This window comes from Colletotrichum siamense (assembly GCF_013390195.1).
Source record: "Colletotrichum siamense strain Cg363 chromosome Unknown KSG_Cg363_contig01, whole genome shotgun sequence".
NCBI classification, from domain to species: domain Eukaryota; kingdom Fungi; phylum Ascomycota; class Sordariomycetes; order Glomerellales; family Glomerellaceae; genus Colletotrichum; species Colletotrichum siamense.
Genome location: NW_023501014.1, coordinates 6,645,414 through 6,661,198, shown reverse-complemented (window position 1 = coordinate 6,661,198; position 15,785 = coordinate 6,645,414). Strand labels below are relative to the sequence as shown.

Sequence of the window (15,785 nt, the reverse complement as noted above, 5' to 3'; positions counted from 1 at the left end):
ACTCCCGTCCCTCACCACGACGTCCAGTCCCTCACCTGACGAGTCGAATCTTGCTGGTGCTTGACACCCATTGGACGCTCCTCAGATCCCCGCCGGAAGTCCAGCAAATGGCTGGGAATCACCACTTGGCCGCCTCATGCAGCTTCCACATCGTGGCTCCCTTTTTTTGCCCCTTTCATTTGAGATATTTACGGTATCTCTTCGTCTCAACACCATCGCCGTCGGAACGCTGCATGACTAAGGCAGATCCCCCTTCCCGTTCATCTACCACAATGACATGGCAGCCAGCCGCCATGGGGAATTCAAACGTCGCTCCTCGAGCGTCCAGTCCACCATGACTCGTCCGGTCCGTCGTCCGCTCTCCCGAAGCATCCTCCGGCTTCCCACGGCGGCTTGATACACCACAAAGGAAAAAAGACCAGCAAACTCTGGAACGCGTCCGTTCCGCCTTGCCTCTGGCCCTCCACACTGACATACCGAGCCCCGTCTTGGCGGAACAGAGCCACAGAAGAGAAAAAATCTAGAAAGCGTGGAGCACACTCAGAAACACGGGTCCGAACCCGACACGGTACACCCGGCTTGCTGGCTCTTTCTCTCTCTAGCAAGTTAGCAGAGTGTTCCTCGTCAACTGGCGGGGAATCTTCGCCTTCCGCCTCGCCTTGCCTCGCCACTGCACCCACTCGCCGCGAACAAACAAGACGCCAAGACTGCCCAACAACACACCTTCATGCGTCCTCCGATTCTTCTCCGGGGCCGCGCCCGCGATGGACCCTTCGACTCCGTCCGCATCCCACTCTCGCTTCTTTGTGCGGACTTACCTCCGGAACCCTCTCGACCTTTTCACCCCTCGCTTTCGTCCGATGTCTCCTAACCCAATCCGTTGCCCACAGTCAGTCAGAACTAAACTCGTCTTTGTCCCAGCGAACCGTCTGCCGGTTCAAGTCGAGATTTCTCTTGTCTGCCACGTCTGCTGCCGTTGCCGAACAAGCAGATGAGATGTTGCATTCGGAAGTCTCCACCACGCGGGCCCAGCACCGCGGCCGGCTGTCTTTCACCTCCGGCCAAGATTGGCGCGGTGTCCGTCTTGCCCTCCATCGTAGCTGCCCCTAGGGCGTCGCAGAAACCTGAACCTTCTGCCAGGTCTGCCATCCGCAAGCATCTGTGCAAACTATATCTGCGAAAAAGGACGAACTTGCGTCGACCGATTTGGCGTCGTCCCCGGACAAACATGTTCAGAGCCAAACGCACACCATGTATATCCGGACCGTCAACTCCCAAGCTTTAGAGCCTTCACCCAGGGGCCGTCCCCAGAAACCTACCTGATTCGTGACGTCCTCCCGTCCATCCCGCCCTGGGTCCAACCTGGGACCCTCCGTTAATGCTCTCTGTCAGAGGACGCACTTCATTCACCCAAGTGGCCTGATATCCTCCGCGTCAAACGTGCCAAACGGGAGGATCGTCGCCCATCGATCTGCCTTACCTGGAGCGCTTGCCCATTTTTTGGCGTGGACAAAACGATCCACGACGCTAGCCTCACGAGTCCGATCTTGGAGGTTGTTACTTGTCTCGTGTGGAGTGCCCACGTGTGGCCCCCTCACGCGACCTTCAGTTCTCTGTTTCTCTTTCGCTCTCACTTAGATGGGAGCTGCATTTACATGAACCCCGCGGGCGATGTAAGACACTTTCAAAGGCAAACAAGTATCAAACCGCAAGCAGAAACACAGCCCGCGTGCTTGTGCATGCATACTGTGAACTTGCAATTAATTCTGAAGGCGAGAGCGAAGCCAAAAAGCCCTGCGTTTCCGACAACTCTGTGCCTGCCTCATCTCGGGCCCGAGTCCTGTTCGGGCATAACGTTTTGCAGAACCAACCACCACCTCGGAGGTAGGTTAGGACGTGGAGTGCACCACCAAATATCCGCGGGATGACCCCGGTCAACGCCCAACGTGCCCAGCTTACCCCGGATTGACCCCGGACAACAGCCTCAATGCGACGCCAACACCACCTAGAGAAATCTTGGAGCAACCACACCACCAATCATCACAGCTAGCAACCTCGCATCACATCAACATCATCATCATCGCTGTTGCACCTCTCCAGATCCTCAGATTACGTATGTATATCGAGATTAGCGAACCACACCACCACCCAACCGCTATCACCCGTCCCATGTGCCATTCTAAACGTAGAAGTCGGATAAAAATAAAGAGCAATGCTTGCTTGTAGCCTTCATCCGATCTCTCTCTCGATCGATATCAACCATCGTCACCGACACCCCTGAACACAATGCAAACTCGCCTCGTCGTGTAAAAACGCTAGCCATGATGATATCTGCTAAGGGTGATGTGGGTGTTACCTCCTGAACACGGCAGCCCCGAGCCTCTCAATCTCCCGGCCCTCCTGCGAGGTGCGCCCCGCGGCCTCGAGCAGCCGCGCCCACGCCTCGGCGTCCTTGAGCTTGACCGCCTCCTCGGCGGCCTTGACGCGCATCCCGCACTTTTCGTACATGGTGATGGTCGTGCCCGGTTCGAGGCCGGTGCACTTGGCCACGAAGACGGAGGCGAGGCGGGGGTTACCTGCTTGTAGCGTCAGGTTGTAGAATGGCTGTTTCTTAAGAGTCAGCAATCATAGATCTCAGAGTGATAAAACAGTGAGAGAAAAGGAAAGAGTGTAGACTCACCTCCCATCCAATCGGACTCCTCCTCGTCTTCGCCAGCTCCTCAATCTCGGCCCAGTCCCTCTTCGCAACCAGCGCCCGCAGCCGGATCCACCAGGCCACCTTCTCCGGCACCTTGAACTCGCTCTGGATGTTCTTGGCGCGCTTGTGGTAGCCCAGCCGGATGAGCTTGAACATGGTCTCGTTGACGCTGAGTCCCGTGAAGGTGTCGGTGAGGTCGCGGTCGAAGGCCTCCTGCATTTTCAGAAGAGTCTGCGCCTCCTTGAGGGCGTGCACCTCGGCGGCGGCCTCGCGCGAGTCGGCGAGCAGCTTGGCGGCGAGGGCGAGTTTGTCGGACGCGGTGCGCGCGTCGGGCTGGCGGAGGGCCTCGCGGAGGAACACGGCGGCGCCGTCGACGCGGCGGTCGTCTTGGTAATACAGGTCCTTGAGGAGGGCGTTGTCGCCGTCGTGGGCGGCGGCGGCCTCGACGAGGGCGGTGGCGGTGGGACGGGCGTTGATGACGCGGAAGAAGGCGGCGAGGGGCAGTTTCTTCTTGAGCTGGAGGAGGACGCCGTACATGAGGTCGGTGTCGCCGCTCTCGACGGCCTTGTCGAGGGCGAGCTCGTCCTCCTCCATGGAGAGGAGGAGGGGCACCTGGCGGCCGCCGCGGGGCTCGTGGTTGAGGAGCTCGGTGGCGAGGCGGGAGCGGCCCTCGTCGTAGGCGGCGCGGGCGATTTCCTCGAAGGAGATGCCGGGCTTGCCGGCGAGGCGCTCAACGACGAGGCGGCAGATTGTGTCGTCGTCCTCTGCGCCGGAGCGGACTTTCGCGCAGGCCCAGTGGACGTAGATGCGGTCGGTGGGGAGGCGGAGGTAGGCGGCGACCTTGAGGGCGAGGAGGTACTCGTGGCGGGAGACGAGGCGCTTGAGGAGGCCCTCGGGGGTGAGGCGCTGGTACTGCTCGAAGGAGAGGGGCAGGCCGACCTCGAAGAAGCGGACGGCGTTGAGGACGCGGAGGGTCTCGCACATGTCGACGAAGTCGTCGCTGTTGTAGATGTCGAGGACGGACTTGCCGAAGGAGGCGGCCTTGAGGAGCTGCTTCTGCCAGTGGACGGAGAACTCGCGGCCGGCGGCGTTGACGCAGGTGTCGACGGCCTCGGTGAGGTTGGCGCGGATGAGCTGGATGTAGTCGTCGGCCTTGGGGGACTGCAGCTCGAGCTGGCCGACGGCGTCGAGGAGGATGGAGGCCGGGGAGGACTCGGCGCGGGTGCCGAAGACCTGTTCCGTGGCGGAGGGGACGCGCTCGAGGAAGTCGCAGACGTCGTTTGTGATGAGTCTTGCGCCGTCGTGTTCTGTGTACGTGTTAGTTCCCATGAGTCTGTGGTGAGATGTGTATGAGGGTGAGTTGACCTGAGATGACATGTACCCTGCCGTCGTAAAAGAACTCCGCCGAGGCGTTATCCGCCCCGATGATGTGCACCTCATCCTCCCACGCAATCAGCGCGTCGGAGCCGCACCACGCCACATACTTTGGCGGGATCTTGCTCTCCGAGTCGTGCTCAATCAGGCGCTCCTGGAAGTCGCTCGAGATGACGTGCGCCTTGCCCGTCTTGGTGTACAGCGCAATCAGCCGTCCGTCGGGCGACACGCTGATGTGGCTGAACGGCCCGATGTCCAGGAAGCGGTCCTCGTACTCGGCCGCGTCGACGACGTACACCGTCTCGCCGATGCTCAGCAGCACCTCGACGGAGCGCGAGAGCGTGTGGTCCGGCGCGACGACGGCCCAGCTGTGGATCTCGCCCTGGCCCTCGGGCGGCTGGGCCAGCAGCCGCGGGCGCGGCTCGGCGTACGAGGTGACGGATACGAGCGCGTTGGAGGCGAGCAGGGCGACCATGCCCGTCTCGTAGAAGCGGCAGCTCACGACGCCGAAGTCGTCGGCGCCGTTGCCGAGGGAGAACTGGGTGAACTCGCCGAGCAGGTCGTAGACGCGCACGACGCCGTCGGCGGTGACGACGAGCAGGCGCTCCTCGCCGCCGCCGAGGGAGGCCCAGCCGAGCCCTTTGATGGCGCCGGAGCCCTGGTCCCAGGGGATGTGGCGGAGGAGCTTGCCGGCGTACGAGTAGATGTCGATGCCGGGCTTGTTGGAGGCGGCGGAGCCCCCCTTGGGGCGGTAGGCCTGGAGTTTCGTGTCATCGCGCAGGAGGGCGAGGGCGCCGGCGTAGGGGGCGCCCGCGACGAGGTGGTTGTCGAGGTCGAGGTCCTGGTCGAAGACTTCGGTGTAGAGCTGGATCTTGCGGTACCACTTGTCGCCGACGTTTTCCCATCCGGCTGAGGGGTGGGCGGTTTCCATCATGTCATTGTATTCATTTGCACCCTTTCCCCAGTTTTTCGTCTGATTCTGTGACGTGAGAGCCTCTTGAAGCTGAGTTTGGAACTGGTCGATGTTGTGGTGGATGAGTGAGATGGGATATGAGATGAGCAAGTGTGTCGTGAGTTGAGCTCAGGAAGCTCACCGGAGCTCGACTGTCGTTGCTGGAGCTCCAACCCCCAGCGAACTGGAGCTTGCGCCACGAATCAGTCGCCCGAGCCTCAAACTGGAGCCTACCCGGGGAAAGGCGGCTAATCTCCGGGTCTGAGGAAACAGCTCCTGCTGCGTCATCACCCCCCACCAACCACCGATAAGACAATCAGCGGCAGCCCAAGCAAAGCAATGTCCCCTCCTCCGCCTTGCTTGAATCAGCCCGTCGCATCACCCGCATGTTCAGGCCGCCCCGGGAACAGGTCTGGCTGTGGAATGCAGCGCTCACTCATGCACCAAGCCGTCCATTGCACCGATTTGTTTGACCATACTCTGTCCAAGTGATTCACCTCTTTGCGGGACTTTGCCCGTCTTGTAAAGCGGAAGACGCCTATTCTGTTTGCGTCCAGCAAAAGCGACAGATGAACCTCTAAAACCCCCCTGACATCCCATCGCTCAAAATCCTCCACCAATACCACCACAAAATGTCCGACTGGCGCACCGAATACCTAGCCTCCTTCAGGGAGCAAGAGAAGAACAACCCAGTCAACCTCGAAATCGTCCAGCTCTGTACCTCTCCCTTGAACGCCCTCCCTCCCTTCCTGCGCTAACCATGCCCTCTCCCTTCCCACCAGGCTCCCAACTCTCCGACCGCATCGCAGCCCTCGAAGCCGAAAAGGAGCTCCTCAAATCCAAAGTCGCCCCGAAAGCCTCTACCACATCATCCACAGGCAAGGAAGCGCCGCAGCAAATAGACACAATCAGCTCCGACCCGACCGTCACGCAGCTGCAGCTCAACCTCGCCGAGGCGCTGCGCTCCAACGGCACGCTGCAGAGCCGCGCAAAGACGGCCGAGGACGAGGCGCAGACGCTGCGCCGGAAGAACAGGGAGAACACGAAGCAGATCAAGCAGCTGAGCGCCGAGAAGACGGCGCTGGCGACGAAGCTGCAGGACCGCGAGCACGAGCTGCGCGAGAAGAGGAAGCTGGTCGAGGTGAGCAAGACTCGCACGAATTATGACAAGCGGATGGGGAGAGAGACAGGGGGACGGTTGCTGACTCGCGGCGCAGAATGTGCAAGACGAAATGATCACGTTGAACCTCCAGGTGGCCATGGCGGAGAAGGAGAGGGACAAGGTCAAGTCGGAAAACAAGGAGCTGGTCGATCGGTGGATGAAGAGAATGGCCCAAGAGGCTGACGCCATGAACCTCGCAAACGAGCGCTGACGATGCGGTCTATTTTTTCTTGTTTGAATACCCGGTAATGACCACAACCTCACGCCCTTACGAAGCTCTCTCTGTGCGCCTCTCTGCTCTCGCTCTATGGGAGTATCAAAAAAAAGAAGATTCTACAGGTAATGAACCCAACGCTATTTCCTCACCCTATGCCAATAATGTTTTCTGCTGTCCCCACCTTCAATGTACAATGCATCATGCATCCAGCAAATGCCGTTCCTCCCCTTTCTAGAAGACAAGTCCCGTAGGACATCATACAACGCTTCGATGTATGCTGACAAGGAATGCCTGGTAGTCTACTTCTTGGTCGAGATGCAGTACGAACCTCCGGCGTTCGTCCACGAAACGTAGCCTTGGCCGTACGTGAGGTGCTCGACCTCGAGGATGTTGTTGGCGACGTCATTCTGGTTCCGCGTGCCCTGGTCGTTCACAAAGGACTTGAGCGAGATGATCTTGCATCCGGTCTTGAGGTCGAGGAACATGTTGACGAGCGCGCTGTTGAGCTGGGGCGTGAACGCCTGGTTGTTCACCAACAAGACGTCGGCGCGCTTGAGCGCGTCATGTATTCTAGTATTCTTAGTGAAGTCGCCCCGCTCGAGTCTGACTCGGCCGGGCAGGAGACCCCACATCTTGCAGCGGGCGCCAAACTCCTTCTCCTGGGCTTCGGCGAAGTCGCATGGGTTCTCCATCATCTCGCAGCCCCAGCTCTCGCAGCCGATCTCGAGGGCGGCCTGGAAGACGACGTTGCCCACGCCGGAGCCAAGGTCGATGAAGACCTGGTCCGATGTCATGCGGGTCTTTTCTTGCAAGACCTCGGAGATGAATAGCTCTCCTAGCTCGCCGTACACGTTGTCGGTGCCATTTTTGTATTGCTTGAGCTTCTCCACGTTTGGTGAGACGGTGCGCTCGTAAACTTGGCGAAGAATAAAGTGTACCATATCGCGCGGCAGTCCATGCATGTTGTCCAAGTTCTTGCGTATTGTGCCGTCAGCGGCGAGGGCACGGATCCTCCTGTTGGCATCTTGAAGAGCTGTCTTGAATCCGCGCAGGTCGTTGGTATTTCTCGCCCTCGTCAGCCTGCGAATGATGCCGGTGTCTGGGTCGCGAAATTCCTCCGCCTGCTTTTCGGTGAGGTACACATCGGCGACGTGCTGCACCACCTTCAAGATGTCCTCGATCGAATTGATCTTGTCCGCCTCCCATATCAGCTCGTAGCTAATGACTCGTCAGCAAAAACGCAAAGTGGCCGGTTAGGCGCAAAGCTTGTGACTCACTTCTCCGGCCCGTACATGCTCGGATACTGCAGCCTGACTCTGACGTCGTCCTGCTCCGTGGCCCCGAGCACGCGCATGGCCTTGGGGCAGGTCTTGAGGTTCGTGAGGTCGGCGGCGTGGATCAGTCTGCTCAGGTCTCGCAGGCCCTCCTTGAAGGCGCTGGCGCGGGTGAGCACGCGCTTGGTGTCGACGAGCTGGCCATCGGCGAGACGCTGGCGCTTGTGGGGCACCTCGAGGTTCGTGAAGTCGCCCTCGACGTCGCTGTCGGAGTCGCTGTCGAATTTCGGCTGCGAGGGCCCCGCGCTGTCGACCTTGCGCTTGCGCTCGACGGAGCGCTTCTCGTCGGACGAGGACGGGTACGGCGAGGCGCTCTTCTTGCGGGCGAGGAGGGCCTTGTTGACGGGGGGGTTCGGGGAGGCGCGCGGGGAGGCCTTCGCGGAGGAGGCGGCGGAGAGGGACGAGTGCGGGAGCTTGGGACGCGGCTTCGGCGGCGCGGCCCTCGTTTCGACGCGGATGTTGGGGGGTTTGGCGGCCTTCCGGCCCAGGATCGGCATGGCGGCGACGGTGACTGCGACGGGCGAGCGTCGGCTTGCTGGACGGGGGGAGGGAGGTTTGCGCGTGACCTTTGGTCGGGGGAGGCAGACCGGGTCGTGTGCAGTTTTCAGGCTGGCGCTAGGCAGAGGCGGGGGTTAAAATGCATGCGATGGTGGGATGGAATCGCTGTCGAGAAAATATGCAGTCGTAGCGAGTGGATGCTCTCTAACAAGGCCAGATTCCTTGGTGTCAAGGGCCGCGGAGCATGGCAGCTGGAAGGTGACGGCGGTGGTGGTGGTGGTGATTGATGATCGGTGGAGAGGGTTCGGGACGGAGGGAGAGGTTGAAGGTTGAGTGAGACGAGACGGACACGAGGCGATTTTTCGGGCGAGGACGTGGACCTGCCGCCCGGGACGTGACTGTGGGAAAAGTGGAGCGCGCACCTGGGTGGACGGTGGACCTTCGTGACCCAGGACCCCGAAACTCTGGGAATTGCCCGGCTGAACGGGGCACTTTCGCCTGTTGCCGTGGGTTACATAAGGCGGGTTAGGTGAAATGGTAGGCAATGCAAGACCACCGGCAAGAGGGAGCGAGGAACAAGAACCACAGAAGCAAGAGTCATCCAGCCCACCCCTTTTTCTCTCTCGCTGAATCAAGGCAGAAGACGAGAGGCAGGAAGCAGGCGAACAGCGGCGCAGGCAACCAGGAAGGTCCTGGGTCGCCGGGGGTGGCCACCTCACTGCGCAGCGAACTCGCCTCGATGCAGCCTTGAAGCCTCGCATTGCAGCAGCCCGCGTGCCCCGGCTCCAGTCACTGGTTCCCTCCAGTTGGGGTCCGTCTCGCCAGTCCAGTTCAATTGCTGCCCTCCGAACCGCCGGCTGCACCTGCTGAGTTCCGTCTCCACTTCAAGGACCCACTGCGGGTGCCGCATCAGCCGACCTCGTTGGACCAGATGCGTTCGTTTTGATTGGCTGGAGGAAGCGGGAGCCACAGCTGGAGGGGCCCTGGAAGACGCGCTGCAACTTCCAAGCTCTGGGCCCTGGCGCCGCTGTCATCCAGTGTCACCTTCCCGCTCGCTGACACTCCTTCCGGGAAACCGTTGTGCATCTCAAAAGTCTTTGATTTAAGCTTGTCTCAAAGTGACATTCGCGCAACCATCATCTGTCATCAATGGTCTCAAACACTCGTCATCGTCGGAGGGGATACGAGATTGACATGCAAGAAAAAGAAAATGCTGACAAGATGCAGCGAGATCGTGGAAATTCGCATCCTTCGAGAGCTTGCAACATCTCAATCATGAAAACACCTGATTTTCCTGTGTCTGCGCGGCCATATTTCCTGTGTTCTTAATTACCCCTTAATTATCTAGGACGGTAGTAGCGACGACGACGATAATGACGACGGTAAGAATGACGATGACGACGGCAACGATAGAAGCGACGGCGACAACAAAAGTGACGACGACGACGACGACGACGACGACGACGACAGTGAAGTAGAGTATAGTCACAGGAAGTTTAATCGCTCTAGCACAGGAAAAAACAGGCGGTCTCTCAATTATAGACCATATTGGCATTTCTATCTGCACATATCTACTGCACATATCTACCCCAAAACATACGTCTCTATAATCTTATCCCAATACAGCTTGCAGAATCGGATAATATCCCTGGTACAGAGCGCATCTTGCATCCAGCAGCGTGCTATTATACGGCGTCACAACCGCCTTGTCGTTGCCAACATCGCCTAGAACGACCACGTCAAGAGGAGCAGCATCCGACCCAACAGCCGCCCACCCGGGGCCGTTCGTCGGCTCCTTGACGAACCTCGCGAAGGCGTCGCGCAAGTACTCGTACACCGCAAACTGCTGCGGCGTGTAGTTCGACCTGCCGGGAATGCTCAGCAGCAGGAACAGGTCCGACCCGTGGAACACGCCGAGAAAGCCGAGGTTGTCGGGCGCCATGTTCAAGATGGTCGTATTGAAATAGTACCGCCACGTCGGGATGTCAAGCGACACGGCCGTCTGCGCAAGTAACGCAGCCGGCTGAGACCATCATGTTAGCACCTATCCATCTTACATCTGAGTTTCGAGGATGAGGGCAGACACTTACACACTGGAAAACGTAGTCGGTGTAAATCGCAGCCGCGATATCGAAGTCGGTAGTCAGACTCGAATCAGCCCGGTACGACGCCACAATTCCCTCCCTCGCCGCCGCCGTCACGAGCGTGGGCGGCAAGTACGTGTTGAAGAACAGATCGAGCGTGATCCCGTCGTTGATCAACCCGCGGCCCTCCTGCGCCACAGTCCCCATGAGCAGCGGCACCTGCGCGACCTGCCCGCTCCCCCACGCCTCCACGGGCAGCGACGGCAGCGTGACGTTGTCGCGCTCGGGGCCGGTCAGGATGCCCGTCGCGCGCTGTGCGTCGACGAGGGTCTGCGCGGGCACGCGTCGCATGCACTCCAGCACGTCCGTCGCGTTGGCGCAGCCGACCGCCGCGGCGATGCCCGTCCACATCGGGCCGTTGGTGGGGTAGCTGGCGGCGGCGAGGCCGAACGTGCTCTGGCCGCTGAGCATGATGGCGGCGCGGAAGGGGGCCGGGGCTGTGTCGTTTTCGCCGTAGGAGCGGAGGAGGTAGTCGACGGAGGTGGCGCCGGCGGAGTGGCCCCAGATCGTGACTTTTGAGGGATCGCCACCGAAGGCGGCGATGTTCTTCTGAACCCAGTCGAGGGCGAGCCGTTGGTCGTAGAGGCCGAGGTTGCGCTCTGTGATGGGGATCTGGGAGGAGGCGGGGAAGCCGAAGACTGTGTGTTGATCAGCATACGCAGAAGTCGGTCCTGATACGGTGATAAAAACTGTTGTTTCTGTAGTTGAAAGCAACGGCGACAATGTTCTCGTACGCCGCAAAGGCGGACAGGTCGGCTCTGCCGTTGCCAATCTGGAACGCCCCGCCAGGGATGAAGACCAGCACCGCACGCGAGCTATTATTCCTACGAGACCTATTAGCAGGGGCGAAGACGTTGATCTTCAAGCAGTCTTCGCTCTCCGGCGCAGGCGGGTTGTTGTAAAGTGCCTCCGTGACCTCGGGTCGAGTTGCAACGGCTGCGGTCTTGTCAGTACATGGGCCCCCCACACAAATGAGAGAACTTGGTTTTCCGTACAGTTGTTGACAAAGTTCTGGTAGCACGACGCCCCGAAGGCAGTCGCGTTAAAGGGACTCATCCATGGCTCTGGCGCCTGAGGCAGCGCGAACCGGACCGGTGGTGCGGCATACGGGATCCCGAGAAACTTGTTCACGACGTGCGGCGCATCGGGGAGAGACGTCGCCAACCCTTGTACCACGCCGGAGGATATCGTCGCTACCGGGAACGGCGACGGGAACGGTGCCGGGAACTTTGGCGAGCTCGTGTCGTTGCCATGCTTCGCTGTTGCTGTGGCAGCGGCGGCGAAGAGGAGAAAGTGGTGCCGCATGGTGTTGAGTATCGCTCAGACCTTATACTACAAGTCAGGAAAACCGCTCTCGTTGAAAGTGACAACATGAGCAGACTGGATGCGTGCGGGAGACCTCATGACTTATAAGCACCGAATCACAAATGCAAAATGCCAAATCAACTAAGACATGATCTATCCAGACTACCACTACCGGCAGGTAGCAACGCAATAGCGCAGCGCATGACGAAAAGGACTCACAACCTCTTGTTGTGTGTGTTGTTTTCGCCGAGAGGAGGGCCGTCTCACCTGCGGCCCGCTCGGCTGCGTGAATTGACCTCCCCGCGCGAGGATCGGCACCAGGGAATCGGGGGGCGGGTTGGGAGGCCCGGTCTAAAGTAGCGTGCCTTCCAACACAGCAGCGCTTACACGTATGCGCACTCGGCGTTGTTTACGGCCCGTTCGCGCTAAAGACAATTGTTTCTTCTTTTCTTCTTTTCTCGTTGACAGATCTTTCGCAGGGTGTCAGGCGTAGAGATAAGGTGTGGTTCTGGCTGGGTACGAGGAGGCCAAGCGTTGAGGCTGAGAAGCTAACATGAGACATTGGTTTTTAAAGGCAGCTCGCGCGTTTGCCTTTGGTAAAAGAAGCTCCATGGTTTCCGAGTACTCGGTTACACGAATTAGAGTATTTGGCGTCATGAGGGAGAAATATTGCCTGCGCTGGAGATTTCGAGAAATCCGAATCCGACGATGGGGGAATTGAGTTTCCGTTTTGCTCTCGGGTGCATTGGTGTGGGATGGTTGCCGAAGCTACACACCCATTAGAGCAGTAGTTCCTGGAAGTCTCGCATTGACCTCTGTGCGATTCGAGCTCCTCATGTTTGGAGAGGGAAGAGGATTAGAGTAGGATTAACCACAAATCTTTATTTGTGAAAAGCCTCTGGTCCAGTATCGACGCTGGTGGCTGTTACATGAAGGAAGGGGCCGTGTGCTAGAAAACGTGGAAATTTTGGGGCCAGGAATGGCAGGGATTGGGATCGTGCGGTTTCTCGGTCCCGAGATGATGAAGCTGTCAGATGGATTTGTAATTAGGTCGTTCATTGGAGCCATACAATTTACAATCCTGGGGATATTTATTTGCAACAAATTCAGAGATCAATCAGACGGGCAGAGATCATAGTTATGAGGAAAGGGGACTTTCATGGCCAGAATGACGACGAATCAAAGAAACAAAAGCAAAGCATAGTCTAAGCCTTTAACAGTTTGGAGCAATGAAGTAGTTTGTTGTTGAGCTACTATGCGGACGCATGCTTTCATCTAACTGACGAGTTCTCAAGAATGGATATCCGGGGCATAGAAATCTCGTGAAACGTTTTGGGGACGGGCCATTTGATCGATTCATAACTACTTGAGAAGAAGCGAAATCTTGCATACCCATTCTACGTGAGCCTTCTGATATCTCTCAACAGAGAAGAGTAGTTTTCAGAAAGATTAATGTTATCAGCCCTGGAGGTTTGCAGCACGCAAGAGAGCGATAGAGTCTTGATCGATGAAGAAAATACATCTGAGTTCAGCATGTAAAGTCAACCCTGTTTACGCACACTCACCTAGACGCGGGTATTTGTGCACTTTCTTGTGTGTGCGTTGTGTTAGCAAGTTGAATGGCGGGTTTGATCTGCCAAGAGCTGACATGCATTACTCCTATTCCATCTCAACCAACTGATAGGCCATGGGCACACCATTCGGAAGACACCGCTCGTTAACTGTGCCGTACGCAATTAATCCTTTTTCAGCTTAAGGCTTTCACCAGCCGTTTGTGGCAAAGTCGGTAAACTGGGTTGTATGGCCCTCCTGCACATCGATTCCAAGCGAACCAGTTGCAACGGCTCCGTGTGCCCTGCTTCAGAAGTGAAATAGTGCATTGGAATGTGGCACATAAAGGGGCGCGACCTCTAATCCTTGCGAAGCCAGAGTAAGGCTGCGCACACGAACTGGGAGCCTTTGGCCACGATGGACGACGAATGCATCGCCCGCAACCCCGCGCAGCACATCGCGCGAAAGCCTGTCCCGATACGCAACACCGAAGCAGCCCACGAACCGCTACTCGATACACCTACGCGAAGGGATAATATTCATGACGACTTTGATGCTGCCACCGAGAACGATCACGACTCTGCGTCGCGAAGATCAGAACCCAGTGGCCATGAACCGAAAGGAGCCAGCGTCGAGCGACGAACGTCGAAAAGATCACTGAGCATTATGAAAAGCTGGTGGCAAGAGATCTTGTGGTGTGCCATCAGCCTTGCAGCATTCGTGGCGTTGGTCCTTGTCCTCAAGGAATTCAACCAGAAGCCTCTTCCCAGATGGCCATCCGGAATTACACTCAACACCATCATAGCCGCTCTTTCCACGATCGCAAGGACAGCATTCCTGATTCCTGTATTGGAGGGCCTCTCACAAAGCAAGTGGGCGTGGTACAAGAAAAAACCTCGGCCTCTTACGGACTTTGACATGTTTGATCAAGCATCGAGAGGTCCGTGGGGTAGCCTTGGCTTACTTGTTCGTACAAAAGGATGGTAAGTTAAAACGCCTGAGGCCTCAAGAACACGAGTGCTTAAAGTTTCAAATAGGATTGTTGGCATTGTGTCCGCTCTCTTGCTCACGTCGGCCATTGCTACGTCAACACTCACGCAGTTTACCGTAACGTATCCATCTCGAAATGTGACAATCACCACGGAGGGTAGTGCAGCTGCATGGAGAACGCCGTACTATTTCTGGGTAACTGCTCATCAAAACTCGATAAGTATGCCTGTGTCTATATTCCCTCATATAGCCAATTGAGACTAAGTCCACATTGAAAAGGGAGCATCATGGCTGCCCCTGCAAGGGGGGTCTCAAAGGGGCTATTTTCGCCAGTGACAGAACCAATTTCATTCAAAGAGCCTGAATGCGTTACGAGCAACTGCACATGGCCTCAATTCAGCACATTGGCTGTATGTTACAACGTCACAAGTTAAGTCACGGCGAATTGCCCCCCTTTCTTTTCCCTTAATAACACTCTCTTCTGTGGCGGCCCCTCTCCGTTCTGAACAACCCTATGTGATGGTGCACTTACACAGCGATACTCAGACATTACCCATCTCGCCGAAATTACCAGGCCAGAGAGAGAAGGGGCAACGGGCACCAACATCAGTTTGCCAAACGGAATCAAACTGCATACTACCTATGGGTATTCGACCGTACTCATCGAGAGCAAGCCGACCTTGTCATACAAAAACACACAGATGGAAAAGGCGTCTCTGTACAATTACTTTGCCGTACAGGGACCCGGCTCTGGTAGCCAAGAGATCGATCTCAGCGAAGTAATCCTCCACTGGTGCATCAACACATGTAATGCCGCCGTAACAAATAACAATATCTCCGTAGAGAGAGTCCTGTCACACACTGAGGTTAGCAGCGGTGATATGGAATGGCCTAATGGCGGAAGTGGGAATATCAGCTATCTTACGTCGCCCTTGGACGAAGGCAACAAGTATATATTCGGCGGAACAGGGGTTGCTGGGATCCAAACCCTTTTGGACGATTCACTGCCAAGTCTGACTGTAGACGTAGGAAGCAATAGTATCAAGGACGGAAGTGCAATGCTTCTACAAGCTATCCGAGATGCTGGCAATTGGCAAGATGCCGTAGATGGAATGGCGCGGAACATAGCGATGGGTCTGACCAATTCGTGAGTCGCGAGAACCGTTTTCCGAGTAAATTCTGGGCACAAAACTGATGTCCATGAGCAGGCTACTGGGTGCGAATTCCAACGTGATCGGCGAGGCGTTGCAGTCTGAAGTATATGTCGACGTTCATTGGCCCTGGCTGGCGCTTTTGGCAGCTCAGATTCTCTTCTCCATCATCTTCCTTGTCCTGGTTGTTATCGAAACCGCTACATCTAACATCGCCGTTGTCAAAAGCTCGACGTTGCCGGCGATCTTTGCTATCAATGCTACGGAGAAAGCTGGAATGGAGAGCCGTTTTCAACAAGGGGAGTGTGGTGTGGGCAAGGATGATTATCAGTTGGTGCCGTCTGGGATCGGAGGCGAGTTACGGAAGACTGGGGGCAAATGGGCTCTAGGCGGCGGAGTGAAAGACTAA

The 15,785-nt window shown here is 57.3% G+C and overlaps 5 protein-coding genes across 5 annotated transcripts; 2 read left to right on the top strand and 3 right to left on the bottom strand.

Moving 5' to 3' along the window:
* Window positions 1-2,352: 2,352 nt before the first annotated feature.
* CGCS363_v001686 (putative vacuolar protein sorting-associated protein 16-like protein) lies at window positions 2,353-5,003 on the bottom strand (the record flags this gene model as incomplete). Its single annotated transcript, XM_036633535.1, has 3 exons — window positions 2,353-2,604; window positions 2,681-4,005; window positions 4,064-5,003. The coding sequence occupies 3 exons, from the start codon at window positions 5,001-5,003 to the stop codon at window positions 2,353-2,355; spliced, it is 2,517 nt and encodes an 838-aa protein (XP_036501014.1).
* Window positions 5,004-5,656: 653 nt separating this feature from the next.
* On the top strand, window positions 5,657-6,397 carry ATG16 (Autophagy-related protein 16; the record flags this gene model as incomplete). Its single annotated transcript, XM_036633534.1, has 3 exons — window positions 5,657-5,741; window positions 5,807-6,165; window positions 6,242-6,397. The coding sequence occupies 3 exons, from the start codon at window positions 5,657-5,659 to the stop codon at window positions 6,395-6,397; spliced, it is 600 nt and encodes a 199-aa protein (XP_036501015.1).
* Window positions 6,398-6,702: 305 nt separating this feature from the next.
* DOT1 (Histone-lysine N-methyltransferase, H3 lysine-79 specific) lies at window positions 6,703-8,234 on the bottom strand (the record flags this gene model as incomplete). The annotated part of the gene is made up of 2 exons (XM_036633533.1): window positions 6,703-7,621; window positions 7,681-8,234. 2 exons carry the CDS (start codon window positions 8,232-8,234, stop codon window positions 6,703-6,705), a joined length of 1,473 nt encoding a protein of 490 aa, XP_036501016.1.
* Window positions 8,235-9,847: 1,613 nt separating this feature from the next.
* BCHE-2 (Cholinesterase) lies at window positions 9,848-11,684 on the bottom strand (the record flags this gene model as incomplete). Its single annotated transcript, XM_036633532.1, has 4 exons — window positions 9,848-10,258; window positions 10,326-11,017; window positions 11,070-11,315; window positions 11,375-11,684. The coding sequence occupies 4 exons, from the start codon at window positions 11,682-11,684 to the stop codon at window positions 9,848-9,850; spliced, it is 1,659 nt and encodes a 552-aa protein (XP_036501017.1).
* A 1,968-nt stretch (window positions 11,685-13,652) lies between these two features.
* Window positions 13,653-15,785, top strand: CGCS363_v001682 (uncharacterized protein; the record flags this gene model as incomplete). The annotated part of the gene is made up of 4 exons (XM_036633531.1): window positions 13,653-14,218; window positions 14,273-14,420; window positions 14,762-15,372; window positions 15,434-15,785. The coding sequence occupies 4 exons, from the start codon at window positions 13,653-13,655 to the stop codon at window positions 15,783-15,785; spliced, it is 1,677 nt and encodes a 558-aa protein (XP_036501018.1).